Consider the following 21,525-nt stretch of genomic DNA (forward strand, 5'->3'; position numbering starts at 1 on the left):
AATTTTGGGTTTGCAATTTGAAGAGAAAATTTAATCAGGAGTCTGTTCCTAAAATGATATGATAGCAACGGCGCCCTCAGTTGTCAGGAAAGCATGAAACATTTTAAGTGTTTAAAAAAGTTCACTCGTCAAATGTTTACAAAAAAAGAGGGATGTCTTATAAATTTAATACATTTTCAGATGAATGGATATCAGCTACAAATATGCTCTAGTTTAAAATTCATGAACGCTTTAAGGGATACAGGTGCCTTATCTGAGAAAACGTTTTGATCGGGGCAATTTCTTTTCGATGATATCCCTCGCCCGCAAAAAAAAAAGGAAAAGGAAAGCGAAGATGTGAGATAGTCATATTAGTTTACAATATCTTTGTCCCATTACTTTTTCAAGGACAATACAGAGCCATTTTAATGTTATCTTCGGCACTTAATTATTATGCTTTCCGTTGAATGCTAGAATGCAGTCAACTCATGTTTCGAATGCGTTCATGTACAATGATTAAAACCATTATAAACATGACAAGCGTACCCAAATACCTGTACTGAACGCAAGTATTTCTGACTCTGAAGTTGCAACTGATCTGAGTGAGATCGACGTGAACATGAACACGAAGAATACACAGTGAAATCAGTTGTTGTGAGTCGACTTCTGTTAAAATGTCTTTTTACAAAAAAAATTCTTTTAGATTAGGCGGGGGCCCGAAATGGGGCATAAAGAGAGAAGTGGGAATAGTAGTCCAATGAAACTATTCTTTGAAAGTTGGCTAATTTGTAAAAATTGCTTCCCCCTTGCTACTCGACATATTGCATTTTTTTCCTTCTAATTGTTTTCATTTTTTGTGCTTTATTGTTAAGGGAAACTACTTTAGTTTTGTTTTGTTTTGATTGTGCAATTTGCGAATTGCGATTAAACATCTTATTCATGGTAAAAGTAAAATTCGAAATTGAGTTTGCGAATTGTAATTAAACATTTTATTCATCACAATATTAAACCTCATGCTTCAATCTGATGCTGGGATCAAATTCTTTTTGTTCTTTACAAAACGAGAAACGTCTAGGGTTAGGCCTGTTGCAGTCTCTTAAAATGAAAAAAAATGCTGATTTTTAAGTCTATGCAGTAGGCCTACTATACCTTTTGACGAAGTTTGAGTTTTCTCATGGGACGATGACTTTGTAGAGTTTAGTAAAGTTTTGTAAAGAGCGCCCCCTTGAACTGCCAAGAAGTTGCTGGGATTCCTCCATTCTAAAATGGGTGTCATGTCTTAAATATTCCAGAAAAACCACAGTATTCTCTATATTAAATGATTAATTTCTCTCTATGAATCAAACAGAAAGAAAAAAATTAGATTTATTACTTAATAAGGACCGAATTTAGTTATAATTATGCATTTTTAAAATGTAGCTTAAATTATCAGACTGTAAATATCGGATGAGCATTACCTTTTATCTAGTGGTATGCTCGCTATTCATTTGCCATGTGTACGGAAGTAACTAGTTGACCCAAGATCGTATAGGCCTATATGTCGCCACGCACACCACTCGGGAAATGTCGTGTCCCGCGATTGTGGCAAAAGTACCCACGATTGCGTACAAAATCCTATAATTTTCCTGGATACTTGGCCTTGTTGACCCTCCAATGTGACAGAGACCATGTCGGGGATTTCTAGGACTTTCCTGGTCACGCTTTTGTGCTGTGTGCTGGCTTGTTGCGCCGTCAAAGATGTGATCACTGGATACGACCGAGAGAGGGTGGTTTGCCCACTCAAGAGCTTCGTGTGGGGACCGGGACTGGAGGCCAACTTCAACGTGCCTGCTCGCTTCTTCTTCATTCAAGCTATGGACTTCGAGAACAACAGGTGACCTTGATACTACTGCTTACTCGTGTCATCTGTTTACTCTAATACTGGCTTATCAAAACACATTCTTGAGTCAGTTCCGAGTTGTTCAGACACGTTGTGCAGAGCGCGTTGCTTTACTTAAAGGGGCACTAGGCCCTGAAATCCCCGAAAATTTCATGTTTTGGATTGTTTACTTAGCCTATTTCAAAAGGAAAGCAACCTAATGTCTTACCGTTCCTGAGAAAAGAGGAAAAATCCCAGGTTGTTTACATCGGACACAACGGAGTACGAATATGTTTCTCGTGTCGTTCTCAGTGTACGATATATACGTTGTGTGTATCGGGAACAGCGGTGACCAATCACCAATGCAAAAAAAATGTGGTTTCTTCAACGTCCGCAAAAGGCGAACACTTTACGAATGAAATCACAACTAGCATCCAAACAGCTCGAATATATGGGGTCGCAATTCGTTCTCGCATGCATAATACAGGAATAACACAAAAACGCCCAGTTTTTAAAGGATAGTTGTGTGGATGTTTATATATTAGTTTTAAATGTTCTTTCCGGTTAACATCATCTCGTTCAAAGCGCGATTTGTAGCCCAATTGGGCTGTTCTAGGACCCAGTGTCCCTTTAAAGGGACACTTGTTTACTTATTCAATTCCAAACATCTGGGTCAAAGGAAACCAACCTAATGTCTTACCGTCCTGAGGTCTATGTACGATATACACATTGTGTGTGTCTATACAGTATAGGCCTAGTACTAGTACAGCACTGTGCTCGCGAACAGCGGTGACCAATCACCAATGCGCAAAATGTGGTTTCTTACATGCTCCGCAAAAGGCGAACACTTTACGGATGAAATCACAACTAGCACCCAATAGCCCTACTTTTTGGGCTCGTGAGTAAAAAATGCTAAAATTCACCTCAAAAAAATGCAAGCTAAAACTTTATTTACAGAGGTAGTCCAGTAAATAACCACTGTTGAACTTTGTGAAAAATGTTGCTGGCCATACATAATGACATTCATGTTTAAAAAAAAAAAAGAACTTCGCAGTTGGCATGCCCAACCGTGGTCCCTCGAATTACCACAGTTTGATTGCCCTAACCTCCTCCCTGCCCTTAGCAAAGTCGAGTGCCCCAACTATGCACATATGTAGAGTGGGCAGTACTTAGTAAACATGTGTTATGTAAGACGATTGGGCTATGAAAATGGTTCCATGGTGACACTTGACACTGAGTTACTGTACAAGTACTAGTAGTTGACCCTGGAAGATTTTTATCAATAATGTCTCGAGTTTTAGAGTGAATGGAACTGATTAGCACAATTTCATCCAATCCCCCAAATGTCCCCTATTTATAGGTGCTTGAAATTCCTATAGGATCGAAGGACCTTTTGACAAACCTTTTCATCCACATTAAATGCTGTTAGACCCGTCAATCATTGGTTTACTGTCATTCATTGTGCACAGTGGGGGATACACTTCATTGACTTCAATTGTCCTTCAAACAGAGCCAATAACAACATGTGTTCACAATGGAACATTGGATGCTGATACTGATGAGCAGTGCCACTGGGATATTTTGTGAGGAAAGAATAGCACCCTTTGGGTGTAAGAAAATGCCATGGACTACAAATGTACATCACAGCAGACATGCCACTTTTGTGATACTGTTGGAACCGGCAAACTGGGACCTTGAGTACTGAAAAACATGCAAAATGAAATCAGGCCAACTTTACTCGCTCTGTAGCCAGCAAAATTCTCCAAACTTTTCATTGGGCAAAGAAAAGGTTCTCATCAGTATTTCACCAACCAAGTTTGAAGATTCAACTCCATTTTGAAAAGAGACGTTTCTTCAATATTTGGCACGTATTGGACTTTGAGAGGGTAGTCAAATGTTTTCAAAACGAGGCTAAAGACTAGACTGGTACACGTACATGTCCAGGCATGGTCCAACTGCATGAAATATTGACCTCTTCATTTTATTGTCATTAGTCTGGTGGCTGACTATGGAGAAATGTGTAGAAATAGAGAGTGGCACCCAATATTCCAGATGTTTCTTTTGGCACAGTTGATTGATGCATTACTGAAGGGTTGTTGGACTGGTTGTTTCAGTTGCCGGTCTATTTTCTTGTATACATTGCATGTTCAAGTCCATATAATCCACTTCTATTAGTAGAGGTGGTCTTGTGGTGGATTTCAGCGGATTTGGTCCAAAAGCATTAGGATCCGTGATGGATTTGGCGGACTTACTTGGTCCAGTACTTAGTAAAAGACACCAGGGACTCTCAGATCGTACACAGTTTTGAGAGTCCCAAATTTTCGGACTAAAGGGAAATGGACACCCTGTTGAAGTAAAACATGGATACCATCTTCTGCCGATCTTCAATTTACCCAGCTTTGAAAACCTGCTGTGCTGCTGATGCGATGAGCACAGAAATGTCAGGACTCAGGACAGCGTCTACATGTACACCTGTTTTGATATGATCCCATTAGCATTGTGTGCACATGATGGCTAGCTTCGGAACCCATTCTCATGTATGGTATCATTCGTGTCCTCCACAAAATTGGACCAATCAGGCACTGGAAGGAACCTATCAGATACATTTATGTGCCCTAAGCGAAAATACAATAAATATGGGGAAAAAAAATTGCGCTTAGGCAAAAAAAAAATAAGTCGGTCTCTGGTCAGCGCGCGCGTCGATTTTAATCATGCGCGTCAACCTTTTTTTTTCTTCAAATTGTCCGCGATAGCTACAGCAGCGCCCTCTATTGCCGCACCTCCTCAAATTTTTTGTACCAAGGAATGGGGAAATTGCTCAAAGGCAAATGATCAAGAGCACCAAGGCAAATTATGGAGGTCCCCAATGTATATGAGGACACAACAAAAGCAAAATAGTACCCACCTTGTCTGTACAATCCAAGCTAAAAAAAAAAAAAAAAAAAAAAAAACGCGTCGCCGCATCAATTCCGGAACTTTGGTCTGACCAGAGACCGAATATTTTTTTTGTTTTGGCCTTAGCCTCAGTTCTGATGCATACTCTAATACTGTGGGCCATAACCAAGTACATGTACAATTTGGACATTTGTGTCGGTGCACTTTGTACAGGAAATCCAACTGAGTCACACCGGCCTGCACTTATCTCGCTGACCTCCAGGTTGTTTGCGCAGTAGTTTGTCTAGACAAGAAGTGTTAATAAAAACCGCACCAGGAATTTTTTGTTTGTTTGCAATATTAATGTGAAAAACCCATGGGGCGTAGGGTGTTTCCCAGGTTGTGTTATGGACAGCGGGCAGCGGACGATATTCAAACTCACTTGGATGGATGGGATTTGCAGACCTAACAAATAGAGTTACACTTGGTAGTTTGCCCACACGTAGTTCCTTTTCAGTAGTTCCACATGTCAATTCATGACCCTACCGGATAATTGAGAAAAAGAGTAATGTCTTAGGCCCCCCAAAAAAGTCTCCGGTTTCTGGTATGCGCGCGCGTCGCCGTAGCCATGCGCGTCGGCAAAATGAAAAAGGTTTTTTTTTCAATAAAAGATGATGTCTCAAAACCGCCAAACTCACTGGTTTGACTGGAATCCTGCTGCAGCACAATTTAACGTGTTTTTAGATGTAATGGGGGTATGATCGAGAATAAGCTTTATGTGGACTCTCTGGACTCCCGTACATTTTGCACTAAGTTCGGTCGGGCAACATTTGCAATCATCAGCCGACATTTGAAGCAAAAAAGTCAGGTAAAAAAAAAAAAAAAGCCGCGTCGCCGCACCACTTTTTGGGCAAGCTCCATACCAGAAACCGGAGACTTTTTTTTTGTGGCCTTAACCATCATTTTTTTTTCAAGGGGGAGGGCAAAAATTAAGAATCATGTTGAAATCCATTTGAACTAACACTCCTGAGCTGAACTTAATTGGTAACTTTACTAATTTATTTATTTAACCAAAAAATGAATTTAAAATGAAATGGATTGAATTTAATATTCATTTTTGCTGGTCCCAGAGGGCCGGCGTATTGCTTTCTCACTGATTGACTGCCACTTGTGACTTTGACTGGTTATAGACAGGTGAACAGAGCCGGGCAGTGCTGTCATATAGGATTACCCGGTATTGATGAATGGGCTAAATCCAGCCAACTGTGTAGAACAGATGCGTGAAAAGACTTCCAGTGAAAAGCCATTGTGAAAACTGGTCTTGTAGCCTGATGAACAGGGGTAATAATTTAAAGGGAATACAACATTTGCAAACATCGAAAAACAAAACTACCAAATTTTTATGAAATACCTTACTAGGATGTTGGTAAATGACAGTCTAAAGCATCTTGTAAAATTATGACACCTGGTGTGAAGCCATTTTCAAGTAAATTTGTATTTTTGTATACATTTCCAACGGTGGTTGGCCGACCACCGTTGGAAATACCTAACTATTTTTCAACTACTGCTTCAATTTTACCATATTTTTTCAGTCCAAATTTGGTTTGCTATTGGTTACATGTTCATGAACGTGTGCAGGCTAGACTGGTTCCCTTACCATACAATTTTCCGGCATCTATAAATTGATCCATTTCATCTTTAATAGAGTCAGGGAGCTAGACTACTTGAACTTTTGTTTTTCTTGGTTTTTCCAGCATTTTCAAATACAAAACTTCAAACATGTCAGTGTAACAATTAATATTTGATATATTATAACCCCTCAAATAGTTCAATCCTGAAAATTACAGCAAAAACCAATGATGTACATTCCCTTTAAAGTGCTTTGAGCACCACATTGTCATTATTATTTTTGACAGATTTTGATACAATAAATTGTTTTCTTCTCGTAGTTTTACATATTCCCCCGGACCCAATGCCTTCCAAGTCAGCATCAAACCTACCAGTGGACGGGGACGGATCTGGACTCAGGTCCTGGACAGAAACGACGGCTCCTTCATCGTGCGATTCCGACTGTTTGAGAGCTACAGGGAGATGAGAATTGAGGTGAAGAGTGGCGAACGTCACGTCAAGGGCTCCCCGTTCCTCATTGCAGGTACTGTTTTAGTTTGTTGTGGGACTGTCCACTTTCGAATAATTTAGTATTTCTTACTTGAAACTGCGTTTGACTGAATATTTGGATATATATATTCGAAACTGCCAGCTGCAATTGCGTGCTGTGCCAGTAAAAAGTTTGCACGAAGAGTTTGCCATTTTTATTTTTGCAGGCGGCGATCGATATGGGGCGCTGGAGTGTTTTGCAGGAACTTTATAACTGTAAAAGGGCTTTAACCTGTTATAAGGATGTGAACAATTAACCGCCGTCGACACAAAAAGTTACCTTTGAAAAAAAAGTGGCACCTGGCAATGAAGCACCAGAATTTTACAATAAGATAACATTGCAGTTGTGGGTAGACATTACATTCACTGTGTGGGCTTCCGAACAAAAGAGGTCCACATAAACCAGGTAGCGGCGACGTTGTGTGGACTTGGCAAGTCCACACAGTGTTTCCCCATTTCTGGAAAACAGGTTTAGAGGCATTTTTGGGTTAGGTTTATCAGTGGCAGAATGAAGAGAAACACTAAAGGGAATCATAGAAAAACAATTGGGTTGAAAGAGTTTTCACAGTTTGAGAAAAATGATTTTTTTTTCACTGTTTTTTCTTAACTACACGACAGCAATGGAATGTCAACACTTGGTATGTAACGTAAACAAGCGTGTGTTTTTGTGTGTAATTTTTTTTTAGTTTTTGAATATTCAAACTGGCAAAAAAGCTCTGCCCTGCCTTTTACTCCCTGAAGCGCCCTAAACCGCCTTGCCTATTACCACCTGCAGCACCTAAAAAGTTGAGTTTCCGTGGTTAGCTTCTTACAACCACACTGGTGAAAAGTGTTTACAAAATTTACTTACTGCTTATTTAACTGTGCAAACGGTCGAACCTTTTCAGAGGTCATTTTAGAAAAAAAAAATGTCCGCAAACGTTTTAGAGGGATGATTGATGGGAACATCCCTTGCAAAACATCTACAAATGTACAAACATCCATTTTAAACAGACTTCATTCTGCTATGTTATGAGTACAATGCATTGTTAAGCCATTTCCTGCTTCAGCAAGAGTATAATTATGGCAAACAGGGAGGAGGTGCATTGAAACTCTTGTGTAAATCTTGAGTGTAGTATGGTTCTCCCATTCCTTTGACTTGCTTAAACCATTTATGTCCCCACCCCTTCATCTTGTATGTGTATTTGGACAGGGCTTAGCCCAAGAGGTAAATTTGTTTATGTTTTTGTGTAAAAAGTAAGCTGTTTACTTCATCAGGACAATAGTTTGCTGTGCTTTTTATCCACAGTCAGCCTATGTTTAATGTGTGTTCACTGTGTCCCTAGAAGTGAGTTGGCCACTCCAAAGGCTTCACAAAGGAAAACATTGTAGACAAATACATGCCACTGAATTGGTCAGCTAAACAGGCTTTTAACCTGAAGAATATACCCACCCACCCACCCTCCTTTGTGGAGAAATCTACAAGGAATGAAAAACACACTCAAACGTTGGTGGCACCCAGTCGTCTGATATTCATACTGTCACCTTTTGTTCAAGCAGTTTGCAAGGTTTTCCTCAGTATGGATTTCTAGTTTATTACAAAGAAAATTACTGGAACGGGGTCTGAACCTGTGACCTCCAGATTGCCGCTCCAGTGCTCTACCAACTGAGCTATCCAGGTCTATGCTATCGGGTCTTTGTTCAAGGGGCGCTTGGACAATAAGAAAGAAAGAAAGAAAGAGGGTGTGTTTTTGAATGACAACCCCCAAGGAAGATAAGCTGTGGGTCAAAAGGTCAAAACTTGGCATGTGGTGACTGATATGAGGACTTTCATATTGGATCAACACAAGTCGTCTTTTTGGAACACAAAATTATGTCTATACTTTAAGGTGTATTAAAGTGACTTACAATTATTTGATGTTTTGATATTTTAATTCTGATTGATCATTTCAATCAAGGTAAAAATAGATTCAGATTGGTTTTTTCCTTTTTCTTTAGAAAGATTTGGTTGCCTCTGAAATGTCAAATTTAGTTTTAAAGAAATTGATGGTTTTTGTTGCAATGTTGGCAAATTATGTGTCTGTTGGCAAATGTGCTAGAATGAACAGCGCTGCCTATTGTCCAAAAGTGCCCAAAATCATGCGTTTTGAACGGCGCACCCTTTAGGAAGATGGTGTCCAGCAATCTGACGCCACTTTTTTCTTCATATATCATCTGAATGAAGGTCACTCATCGCAAAAATTATGATAAGACATGAATCTGTGACTGAGAAACATTTCCAATTTTGTTAGGAAATACTTTTAAAAAAATTCTGACTCTCCATAGACTTTGTACACAACCGCTGAAGTGGCGTCAGGTTGCAACATGTTTTTCATTAGCCCGCCCAGAAAAGTACCAGATATTTCCGAATGCTGTTTTATTTTTGTGATGATATAGCCTGACTCTGTAAATCCAATACACAGCACAAGCCTAAAGGTTACATGTTTATTTTTGGAGAAGTACACATTGTCTGAGGACGTACATGTACAGGAAGCTGAAGCATGTAGGAACATTCCTTGACAAAATACAGGATTTCCAGATGCTTTTGAAGTCATGTATAAGGGTCAGGTGTGGGCTTGTTCAGACATTCAGGCCAGGAAGCAATCCAAGCTGAAGTACAGTGATCGTCATGTTTGTTTAAAGATTTCGTTCTTTTTCGGCCTTTTGTTCATAGCATTTGTACACGTTTTCATTGTGCATGGCACTTTGGGCACTAAAATCAATCCAATTGCCTTTATACTTGGCACACACTTAGACCAGCACAGGTCTGAAGATATGTTCCAAACATTGACGTCATCACGAGTCACGTGACGGCACATTAAAATTGCATATTCATTATGACCATGGGTTCTCATGCCACAGCCAGTAAATTATGCTTCAAGTTGTAAACCACATGGGCACAAACCAGTGAATATATATATCCATAGGAAATACCCCCACTTCAAAAAAATCAGGAAAAATGCTCAGAACTCTCTGAGGTGATCAAGTCATACATCAAATTAAATTATGATTTAGCCTCTTTCACTTTCTAGTAATTTTTTTGGGAGTTTACTGAGGACTTATGGGTTATTTTACCCTAAAGATGATCACCCCTAGAACTTAGAAGCAGTCCCGAAGCGTGTCACTATTTTGAAAAATCGGGTAAAAGTTCATCCCTCATTTGTCAGAAACTCAAGTTCAAAGACTGTATAAGAGCTGGGATGACCCTTCATTCAGTACAAGGGTCACACAACTAAAAAAATGACAGTAAATCATGATTTTAGCCGGCGCAGGCTATTGCAGGCATGTTTATTGGTCTGCACCTTGGTGCTACAATCCCGGCCAAAACTTGCTGCCCTCCCTCCCTCCCTGGCCTCCCCCTTCCCTCCCTGCCCCCCCCCCCTCCCCTTGCAGTGTTGTCTCTCATTGCGCGCGCTGTGCTCAAGTGTGAGATGTCAACTATAATTGAGGGGGGGGGGGGGACCGGGGAGGGTATGCTCATTGTGTGGACGTGTCCCAACCTTTGTGGCCGGGATTGTAGCTCCCAGTATTATTTATGTAGACTTGACTCAATAGGAAGTGGCCTCTATCCATACTTCACCGGAAACAGACCCTTGGGCCATGTACTATAGACAGAGAGAGTCATTTTGTCTAGGACTGGGAGCCTCATCTGTCCAAATGCTTCAGCAGTCCCTGACCTTCCTATCCCCAAACACTGTACAAACAGGCAGATATAACTGCTTGTTATTACATGAAAGAGAATGTGGGTGTTTCGTGCCAGAAGGTCATTTCCCTAGATCTGCATGTGTTCACCAACTTATTGCATGCACATGTTATTCTACCAACACATGTTTATGGTCCCCACTGGAATACTACAGGGTGGTTCAAAATGAAGGAAATCCAATATGACAGCAATATACACCTACATGTACACCCACGTTTGTTTATTATGGTGTAAATCGAGGATTTTCATTTGTTCCTCTTCCCTTTTCCTTTGTTTGTACCGTAACTTTTTTTGCAACAGCTCTCATTGGTTTTGTACACGTTTTTTATAAATTGAGGGCGTCCTTGATTTTGTTCCTTTCCTCAATTCACCGATCATGTTGCACGTGTGTGTCCTCGATTTACACCATAAACAAACATACGCATCCATGTTTCATTTGTTTCTTCACATACATGTAGTAGTATCTACCCTTTTAACCATGCATGGAAAGAGTAACCAAATGTCGCAAGAATAGTGATATTTGAATACAAGTCACCAAAATCAGTCTTGTCCACGTTAAAGTCAATAAATTGGACATTTTTGTACTAGTTCACAGAAATTAGAAACCTTGCGAACAAAATGTTTAACAACTTTTATTGAGGCTGTCTGATTATTCATGTCATCATCTACCCAAAGAGAGGCTTACAGTAAGTTCATTGTAGCACAACAAATTCCGTACTAGGTTTTGTCCTTCGCCAACTTAGAGCAAAACTTAATATTGAATTTTGTATTCATGTATGTACCAGATCCACACCATGTTATCTGGGCGTTGCTGGTACACTTTCATGATGTACATATGTTCAGGCAGTACCTGTAAATGAATTCTCAAAGTGGATTTTTTTTTCATTTCTATTTTATCATGTTACCTCTAGAGCTTACTCTAGAACTTTTTAGCCGGTGGGAATCAATTGAATAGCGTCTTCTGCACTCTGAGACCAGCTTTAATAGGTGTGCCTTGTGTCTTGTTTTTCTTTTCTTGGTCCAGATCCAATGTACGATGAGAAGTGTTTTTGCCCGGAGCAAAATCAAAGCCGGTGGCAGAGTGATATGCACTGTGAGTTGGAGCTACACCCACAGATTAGTCAAGACCTTTCTATTTTTCCCACTATCGATCTGGACCGCCTTGCCACCGAAGCAGTCGACAGGTTTGCCAGACATCATAGCCTGTGCCACTACACTATCATCAATAATAAAGTAAGGCAGTCATTTCATCCCTTGTATTCAAGAAGTCGCCTTATGTAATATGAATACCATTTGAATTTGTCAAAATTTTATGAAATGGACCGATATACCAGTAATTTGTTGCAGACGCTGTTCCACTGACCTGTTCAATGTTTTATGTCAATTGGTGCTGAAAAAAAACATGAAAAAAATGCTGTTCATTTTTCCGCCGTCAGAGTACAGTTCGCTGAATCGGCTCAGTTGGAATCCATACATGTACAGGAGTTCACAGGGCATGCCTGAGTACTGGCCATGTCATGGGAAAAAATGTGTGTACCTACATGTACCTATAGCGGACCCGCCCAGCTTACACACAAAGTCAGTAGCTGGCTTGTGCCCGTTAACCCTAACCGCCCTGAATCACATGGCAAAAGTGCGTTACTGATTTCGTAGGATGCACTTTGTCAAGGTCTTGGGCCGGACCTTGTGTTGTTTTTGCTCAGCCATGCATAAGTATAGGCCTGGATTATGCTTGAAATCCTCCGTACTGCTCCAGGATGTCACCGGCCAAGCCTCAACATATTGACAGTCACTTTTTTTTGGTGACTATATTGGACACTTTAATTTCAAAGGATGCTTGATACTTACATGTACATGCTATTACAATCAAGTAGCCTATTTGATATTTTGGCAGTTTCGTTTTTTTGAAGGTTTGCAAGTGGTATACTCACCTGTAAAATTCTGAAAAATGTTGAAAACTGCTGCGACCTGCTAACAGTAAGAGTGGTTTGGAGAATAGGTATTAATAAATTGAATCAGTTTATTTTCAGGTACATGTACTTAATTTGTCCAGATATCTGTCTTTATTACATGTATTAAAAATATTTAAAAAAATGATTTAATTGATTTTATTTCAGGTTTACAGAAAAACACATGGTCAACATGTTGGCTTCAAAATGTTCTCAGATGCATTCCTACTATCTCTGGCTCGGAAGGTATGTTGTAAGGACTTTTCAATGTCAAATCCTTTCATTTAATTTTTTTTTAACATACGTACTTATCCGGTGAGCACTGTTCCACATTAATTTTTGTATGTTCACAGTACAGGTATATTGGAGGACAAGTAGACATACCTGTAAGAAGGTCAGTTTTGCATACTTACAAGTATTCTGGACTTGTATTTGGGGTGTCGTTCCCCCCCCCCTCCCAAAAAAAGGAAAGATTGTACACCAAAAATTTGAGTCGGTCGGGTTGCCGGAAACCCAGCAAATGTTTTTGGGGCCCAAGCCTTTATTTGCCAATCTTGTTTTCACAGGTGCGACTCCCTGATGTTGAGTTCTTCATTAACCTCGGCGACTGGCCGTTAGAGAAGAGAACAGCAGACAACAGCCCACTGCCAATCCTGTCATGGTGCGGCTCAGACGAGACCAGGGATATCGTCATGCCGACCTATGACATCACTGAGTCAACGTTGGAGACGCTCGGCAGGTGGGTCAATTAGGGTCAATTGGATTGATGGTCGAGCAAATGTTGTCCTATTTTCAGGGTGGAAGGGCACCCCAGAGGGTTATCGATGTGCAGAATTGGTAGGGGCTATTATGATGATTTTATAGAGGGATATTGTCATATAAGTTGTTAGTTGAAGAGTATTTTGTATTTAATTGTCATTGTTAGCAGCATGTGCATTGAGCCCTAGTCATGCATATTCCTGGGTACGGGTCCGATTACGAGTACTCGTTTTCTTGCACACCTGTTTTCTCGCACACTCGTTTTCTTTCACAATTGTTTTATTTCAAAACTAGTTAAAAAAAAAATAATAATTCCCCCCCCCCAAAAAAAACACATTAAAAAAACCCATCTCATCTACTTGGCTCAATGCACATGCATGCTCATGTGCCCATTCCTTCTAAGCTTTGCTTCTTTATGGGTCCCTCCACAGTATCTTCCAAATTTATTGTTTGCTTATCATCGACTTTATTCAAAATGCTTTCCTGCTGTTCTCTATAAGATTGTCATTGTCATTGTCATTGATATTTTGGTACTGTGGTAATAAACTGAACTGAACTGAGTGTGTCCAAATATTAAGCCAAACAAAAAATAAGTCGGTCTCTGGTCAGCGCGCGCATCGATTTTAATCATGCGCGTCGATCTTTTTTTTTTCCAAAATGTTCCGCGGTAGCTCCAACAGCGCCCTCTATTTCTGCGCCTCCTCATTTTTTTTTTACCAAAGAGCACTAAGGAATGGGAAATTGCACCAAGGCAAATGATCGAAAGCACCAAGTCAAATTATGGAGGACACCAATGTACATGAGGACACCAAAAAAAGCAAAATAGTACCCCACCTTGTCTGTACAATCCAAGCTTGAAGAAAAAGCAAAAAAAGCAAAAAAAAAAAACGCCGCGTGGCCGCGTCAATTCCGGAACTTTGGTCTGACCAGAGACCGAAATTTTATTTTTTTTGGCCTTAGTGTCTTTCTGAATATTTCGGAAATTACTACAAACCCATGAGTCAATTTTGAAAATTCAAGTGACATTTATTTAGAACTCTCCAATAAACCAAAATATACAAAGTTGGATAATGTAAGTATAATGATATTTAAATAAACAAATACAAATATGAAGGCGATTGCCACCAGAAACAAAATAATACGTTGAATCTTATTATTTAAATATTTAAATTATTTAAATTTCTTATTTCAGAACCTTCCTTTCGTGTTATATTTGTCCTCAGGGTGACCCTAGACATGATGTCAGTCCAGGCCAACACGGGACCCAAATGGATCAACAAGACCAACAAGGCGTTCTGGCGGGGGCGCGACAGCCGACGGGAGAGACTGAATCTGGTCAAGCTGTCCCGCGATGAGCCTGAGCTCATCGATGCTGCACTCACCAATTTCTTCTTCTTCCGCAATGAGGAGGCGGAGTATGGACCCAAAGTCAAGCATATATCCTTCTTTGATTTTTTCAAGGTGAGAGCGAAATTATTGTGGGGACTAGTGACTGTCGAATGAGGGGGCACCCAAAAAATAGGCTGGAGAAATTCTGCTAGCTCATTTCAAGAATTTGCACGATTTTTTGAAAACAAATTGTCATCTACTTACTGAAAATAAAACAAAAGTTGCACAAGTTGAATATTTGAAGAAAACAGTTGACAAATTTACATGGGAAAACCATTAGATTTTTTTCAACTATCTGGAGAATTTTTTCCATTGAAAAGAAACTTCACAAGAAATCTGGGATAACTGAACTGAGCTCATCTTGTTTCTGAAGCAGATTTAACACGCAGGTAATAGTAATTGTGTAAAGTAGTCTATGACATGATTTTTGGAAGATCGGATACTGCCTTTGCACGTGTTATCTTTTAAGCTTCTTGGCTCAAAGAGTTTAGCCCAGTATAGTTGCTTTGGGCTAAAAAAAGATTGTCTGTTGCTTTAGTTGTACGTCTACATTATAAAATGAGGAGAAAAATGCTGAACAGAAGTTAAAAAAAAAACCCTCCAAATCCTATACTCAGCACGATATGAGACAGAGGGGTACCCCCAGTATCCCTACACCCTATGCAAACCTAGACTATTGGTACCTAACACATCCCCCACCTGGATATCTCAAAAGGATTCCTGAGATTCTGGTAACACAATGACTGACACAAAGGAGGAGGGGGGGGGTCCGTCTGACCCATATTGCGCTACTTAAGTCAAATCCCATCATGTCCTGGATTAACAGTTATTATTTAAATTGTTTGGCAGGCTGGTTTTAAGTTTTTGAAACCGCTTTTGCTTGTATGCATGGTTCTGACATCGCGTTCCCACTTGAATTGGGAAAAGGTGGATCAAGATCCGGCATTTTGGTGTGATCGTTATCTTACCGCAACGAAACCGCAAGTCGCGTTCCCACTTATGCTTGATCCACCTTTTCGTACGGAAATGTCGGGTCCGAAAGGTCACTGAGTTCGGAATTACGCGCGCTCTGTGGGAGTGCCATTGTTGCATTGTTGCATGCTAAGGCCAGGATGGGTCAGTTTTCAAACAGCACTATCAGAATTCACCGACAAAAGTTACGCGAATTCACCAACATAAATCACGGATCTGTAGAGGATCCGTGCGTGCATAAATTAACAGGTGAAATCCAACAGAGCCGCTCATTGTGTGACATCACGGCAGAAACCAATGCATCGATAAGGGATTCCCTGGTTCTGAAGCTTCTCATTGGTTAGAAACGGTCACATGATGTACTACGACATCATTTTCCAATTTTCTATAATCAATACTTCAGATTTGTCACCTCCGTACGTACCGCGTTATCGGCACTATTCTCATCGCATACTCGTAAGCTTTTCAATGATTCTGTGCCAAAGTGAAGTCTTTTGGTGAGTGCGGACTCAGAGTCATTTATGGTTGGAAAAATAAGTAAAATTTCAGGAATGAAAAAGGTTTAGTATAAATGGACGAACACGCAACAAAAATAAGGCCTATATAGTGTAGTTTTAGGATACCACGTGCGCTTTTGCATGCGCGGTGCTAGCTCGTAGTTCAGCGGTTGTTTATTGTGCATGTTGTATACGCTGGAAATGTTCACATGAGCTACACGCCTGAAAACCTGTTTCTTCGTTCATGAGACCGCAACATTTTCGCGCCACTCGTGCACCGGGCGGATGTTAACAGGTCAAATTGCCGGATCAGATCCACCTTTTGCGTTCCCATCTGATCGTGATCCGGCAATTGCCGGATCTGATCCACCAATTGGGGGATCTGTATCCTGGTCCAGAGGTGGATCAGAAAAGGTGGATCTGATCCTGATCCACCTTATAACGGTTAGCGTTCCCACTACACACAATTGCCGGATCTGATCCACCAATTGGGGGATCTGATCCGGCAATTTGGCAAAAGGTGGATCAGATCCCCCAATTGGTGGATCAAGTGGGAACGGGGTCTTAGTAAATCCTGTGAAATGAATGGCTTATATTTGTACGTAATCCTATAATCCCTTGGCACAGAGGATTTGCGACTTTCTCTGAAGATGGTTAAGGGATTTGGGAAATCAGCTTAACCGGCACCTAATCCCCCAGGCTTAACTGGTGATTGATCTGGATTAGTAGTCTGTGTTATATGTAGAATACCAGTGGTGAGATATTTCTGAAGTTGTTTGTTGAGGACATAATCAAATTTGTTGTGCTGAACAAAGAATGAGTTAAATCGGTCTCGATTTTGCCAAAAAAAGAAAGATAAACAACAGAGGACATCAGATTTGACATGATAGCATACAATGACATGTTCGATCGCAAACGTGTGTACGTGTGTTTGTAATCCAAGATGGCCGAAAAAACAATTTGGTGATGTCATCAAAGACCACCCTATAGGCAAGGGTGGTGGAGATGTAAACAAATGGGGTTTTCAAATTCTTCTCTGTAAATGTGATTGAGATCTTTGAAATATTGCTAGTTGAATATAAAACATTACATTTTAACGAGCTCCCAATGAAAGAGCACCTTTTAGAAACAAATTTTTCATCTTTGATTCATGCTTTAGTACAAGTACCAGATCAACATTGACGGGACCGTGGCAGCCTACCGACTACCATACCTTCTCAGCGGTGACAGTGCCGTTTTGAAGCACGAATCCGTCTTCTACGAGCACTTCTACAAGCAGCTGGAGCCCTGGGTTCATTACATTCCATTCAAGAAAGACCTGAGTGACATTGTGGATAAGATCAAGTGGGCCCAGACACATGACGAAGAGGTTTGTCTTATTTGTAGATCTGTGCTCTGCTGAAAGTTTACATAACGGAGCAAGTTTGGGACGAGTTGACTAGTGATTCATGACGCAATGTGCGAACAACTCTAGTCAAACATTGGTCAAAGGGTCATCACAAATGTTCTAGGTCCTATTGGTAACCACAGATGCACCGTGCCCTGAGGTCTTGTTCCAAATAGTCGACGAGAGTAGTCTAACCATCCTACGTTTGAGTAAATTTACTTCACAGATGAACTTCCTTGTTATTGCAGGCTCAGCGGATAGCCCACAATGCCCAGCAGTTTGCAAGGGAAAACCTCATGTCCAACGATATCTTCTGTTACTACTTACAACTTCTTCAGGTAGTTTTATATTTAAGTAACATTAAGGGAATGAATATGTGCTAAGCAGGTTGGAGCAATGTACGCTAAAAATAGCCCTAGCTGAAGGCGAGGAATATTTTTGGCGACTAGGCCCCCAGCCTGTCTTAAACGGACTTGTTTAATACCAGCCAAGCACATATTTATTCCCATTCAAAGAGTCAAAACAAGTAAAGAAATATATAAATTTTTAATGATTTTGTTAAACAATTTTACATCATGATTTTTTAAACACCCCTCTAGCTATGTTATGGCATGAACCTCGATATACACCAACATGACTCCCTTGAATTGTTCCTTTTGTTATTAATAGGAATATGCGAAGAGACAAACTGGACCGCCAGTGATACGTGAAGGCATGGAGCTTGTAGAGCAGCCTCAGGACACCACACCATGCCACTGCAGTAGACTAAGCCCTGTGAGTAGACGCAGTGTTCAATCCCACACATACAGGGTGTCTTAAAAAAAAAAACCGAATCCTCAAAGCCCCCCTCTTTTTCACAACTTTGAAAAAAATACTGTAGGTTTATTGCACAGCTGTGCAACAAATTTGTTGCGTAAGTCTGCTGGACGCAGACTTTTTGGGACTCAGGCTAAGATGGTTTCCCAAACGGACTTCCAAAGCTACGGCTACGTCTATTGACAGCTTGTTTCTACGTAGTTAAATGGAAGGAGACCTAGACAATAGCTCTGGACAAGAGATTGCGATGCTCCAGACGAGAGATTCCGACCGTAAACTCAAGGCATTAGCCTGAATACTGGTTTACTATAATATGATCTTTCTGTTTTTCTTTTCTTGTTCTCACTTTTACAGGCCCATGAAGAACTCTGAAAACCAGCACTTTTTTAAGCTAGGCAGCCATTTGCCAGTAATATTGTACGATAAATATTTTTATACATGTAAATGCCAGCTGTATTAAAATATAATCATTGGTTAGAATCGAAAGCAGCAGTGTAGTACGATTCAAAATGCATTTCAAATATTGTTTACCTTACACTTTTTGGAGGCTGATTTTGACTTAATCTAAATTTGCGTGGTTAAAACTGTTTAACGCACTTTTGTTTAAAATTAATTTTTTTGGTCTAAAACTTGCTGCCAAGTTGGCATATCTGCAAAGTGATAGTCATATGCACAAGGTGTTTGAATGGGAGAGTATTTTTCGAATGTGGTGTGATACCAAGGTTAATATCACAACCAATCTGCATGCCGTCAGAGTAGCTGATTGTCCATAGTGTTTGTCACCAAAGGAAATTCCTTTGATAAATTCAGGTTAGAAAATTTCAGCACCAACCTGCTTGAGCCATCTTAGCAAGAGGCAGACTTTATTCGTTTATCAACTTTACTTTCCTGCAGGATTGAAGAGGCGGTTGGCCAATTTCAGTGCTCCTGTAGAAAACTCTATCTACGATATGTTAATAACACTATAAAAAAAAGTTATTTTACATAGTTTAAAGATATAGTCCATCATTTGTAATTTGTGCATTTTGTTCGTTTGAAGCAACAAAAGTGTTCAAAATCTATTGAAGGATACTGAACAACTAACCTGATGAAGTTTCAGCTCAGCTTCAGCTGTATATTCCGAGAAAAACAGCATTCTAGGATCTCAATTTCAAATCAAAAGTTACTGAATCATGTTTTGAATTGTTTTGAATTGCAGCTATACGCAATGTCGCGCACTGATCTGACAAATTATAGCAACCGTGCGTGTGCATCGTGCCAATGCTTGCGCGCGCTCCGCCGAATAACAAAACGAACTACTAATTTACATTTTCCTACGGTACGTCTTAAGACGCACCGTTGGAAAGGCCTTCTTTCGTTGATTACTTCAAAATGACAGCTTCCCAGAAAGAATAACTTCACAGGGAGTTTAGTTCCCTTACTATCTTTCAACCAAGTTTGTTTTTCAACAATAATTACGCCAGTTACTTTTCGGATGGCTTCAAATGATGGACTATAGCTTTAAATATAATACAGCACTTTTATAAAGGAATCAACATTAGGGGAATTGTGCTGGCCATCAGATGGAGTCCATTTATGCACATACGCAATAGTGACCCAACTCGTAATACAGAAGTCCTACGCAATGCGTTTTACATCTGTTATTTTGCCTGTTTTTGAATCTTAAACAACTCGTACACAATAAGGTATATTTTTTTAATTAACACACATGCCATGTATGCTTTTTGTTTTAAATTGTGAATTGGAGTAATAATAGTAATAATAATGGGTACTTATATAATGCTTTTAATTAGGATTCAATTGTTTGATCCATTCAAAACCAGACAAGAGCAAGAACAGGTAAAAATAAACAGTGAAAACGGTTACAAAAATCATAAAATATGAAACTCAAAATTATTTTTTCCCATAAGTTGTGTAGATACAATATCAGTATTACTTGTATTTATATGGTTGTTTATTATTGATATTTTTTTAAAATATGATGTATGTTTTAACTAACGTGGCATAATGTTTACAAACAGTTATTCCGGAAAACGGCCATTGGGGGACTAACACATTTTTGTTTTAATATTAATACATTAATTTTAAACAGTAATTAGTAAAGTGCCCTTATATTTTTATAAGAAGGTTTTTTGTTTCCCTTTTACTTATATAATCTTTCTTTTTTATAATCTAAACTTTTTTTATTGTATAATCTTCTGTAGCTATGCATATTATTCACAGTGGTGCTCATTTGTTGAATAAAAAAGAGTAAAACAAAATAGTTTGTGAAGTGCCTGTATTAATCCTCTCTTAAGATATGGGGCCAGGGGTGTGAAGGATGTGGATCCGTGTTCTTAAAGGGAAAATACAACATTTGCAAACATCAAAAAATAAAACTACCAAATCATTTTGAAATACCTTGCTGGACTGTTAGTGAATGACAGTGTAAAGCATCCTGTAAAATTGTGGCACCTGGTATACTGTCATTTTCAAGAAAAGTGGTATTTTTGTATCAATTTCCAACGCTGATCAGCCGATCAATTGACCATCGCACTTGTTTGCAATCGATTACAAACCTATGAACGGGCACGAGCCAGCTAGACTGGTTCCCTAACCTTACAATTCCCCAATGTATGTAAACTGCTCTGTTTCTTCTTATATGGAGTCAGGGAACCAGACTACAGGAAAATGATCGTTTTTCTTGGTTTATAGCATTTTCGAACCCAAAACCTCAAAAAAGTCAGTGTAACTATATTTGCAATTTATATCCAACCCCCCCAATGCCATCCATTTCTGAAAATTACAGCAAAAGCAAATGATGTATATTCCCTTTAATGGACCGATCCAGTAAGCCCCTCCCACTGCGCACGTGGGCAAATCAACACAGGCTCCTCTCCCATGCCACACTGCATTTTCCCTCCGCGCGCATCATACGCGCGTGCACGTGCGCATGTCGGACATAAATCACGGCTGTGATTGGTCAGAATACCATGGGGCGGTGCTTACTGGATCGGTCCATTCTCCATTGTGTAAGAGGGGGAGTCATAACCTTGATCCAGCCCTTCTAGGGGCTTTGGAGGAGGTTGCAGGTTGGGTTTAGGTTGAGAAAAGAGTTAGGAGAAGCCGCACTAAGGGCCTCTAAATCGGCAAATACCTACATTTTATTTTTCCCCATCATTTTTATG

General features: G+C 39.9%; 1 protein-coding gene across 1 annotated transcript; it reads left to right on the plus strand.

Moving 5' to 3' along the window:
• The first annotated feature begins 1,499 nt into the window (after positions 1 to 1,499).
• On the plus strand, positions 1,500 to 18,840 carry LOC119739384 (protein O-glucosyltransferase 2-like). The gene is made up of 10 exons (XM_038214319.1): positions 1,500 to 1,852; positions 6,661 to 6,863; positions 11,614 to 11,822; positions 12,707 to 12,784; positions 13,105 to 13,277; positions 14,521 to 14,758; positions 17,315 to 17,524; positions 17,791 to 17,880; positions 18,212 to 18,316; positions 18,713 to 18,840. Exons 1-10 carry the CDS (start codon positions 1,647 to 1,649, stop codon positions 18,728 to 18,730), a joined length of 1,530 nt encoding a protein of 509 aa, XP_038070247.1. The 5' UTR covers positions 1,500 to 1,646; the 3' UTR covers positions 18,731 to 18,840.
• The last annotated feature ends 2,685 nt before the right edge of the window (positions 18,841 to 21,525 follow it).

Source organism: Patiria miniata, unplaced genomic scaffold (assembly GCF_015706575.1).
Source record: "Patiria miniata isolate m_02_andy unplaced genomic scaffold, ASM1570657v1 HiC_scaffold_30, whole genome shotgun sequence".
NCBI lineage: Eukaryota > Metazoa > Echinodermata > Asteroidea > Valvatida > Asterinidae > Patiria > Patiria miniata.

Coding starts and splice junctions, on each gene's coding strand:
- LOC119739384 (XM_038214319.1), top strand. CDS start 1,647: ATGTCGGGGATTTCTAGGACTTTCCTGGTCACGCTTTTGTGCTGTGTG. Junction 1,853..6,660: donor ATGGACTTCGAGAACAACAG/GTGACCTTGATA, acceptor TTCTTCTCGTAG/TTTTACATATTCCCCCGGAC. Junction 6,864..11,613: donor CTCCCCGTTCCTCATTGCAG/GTACTGTTTTAG, acceptor TTCTTGGTCCAG/ATCCAATGTACGATGAGAAG.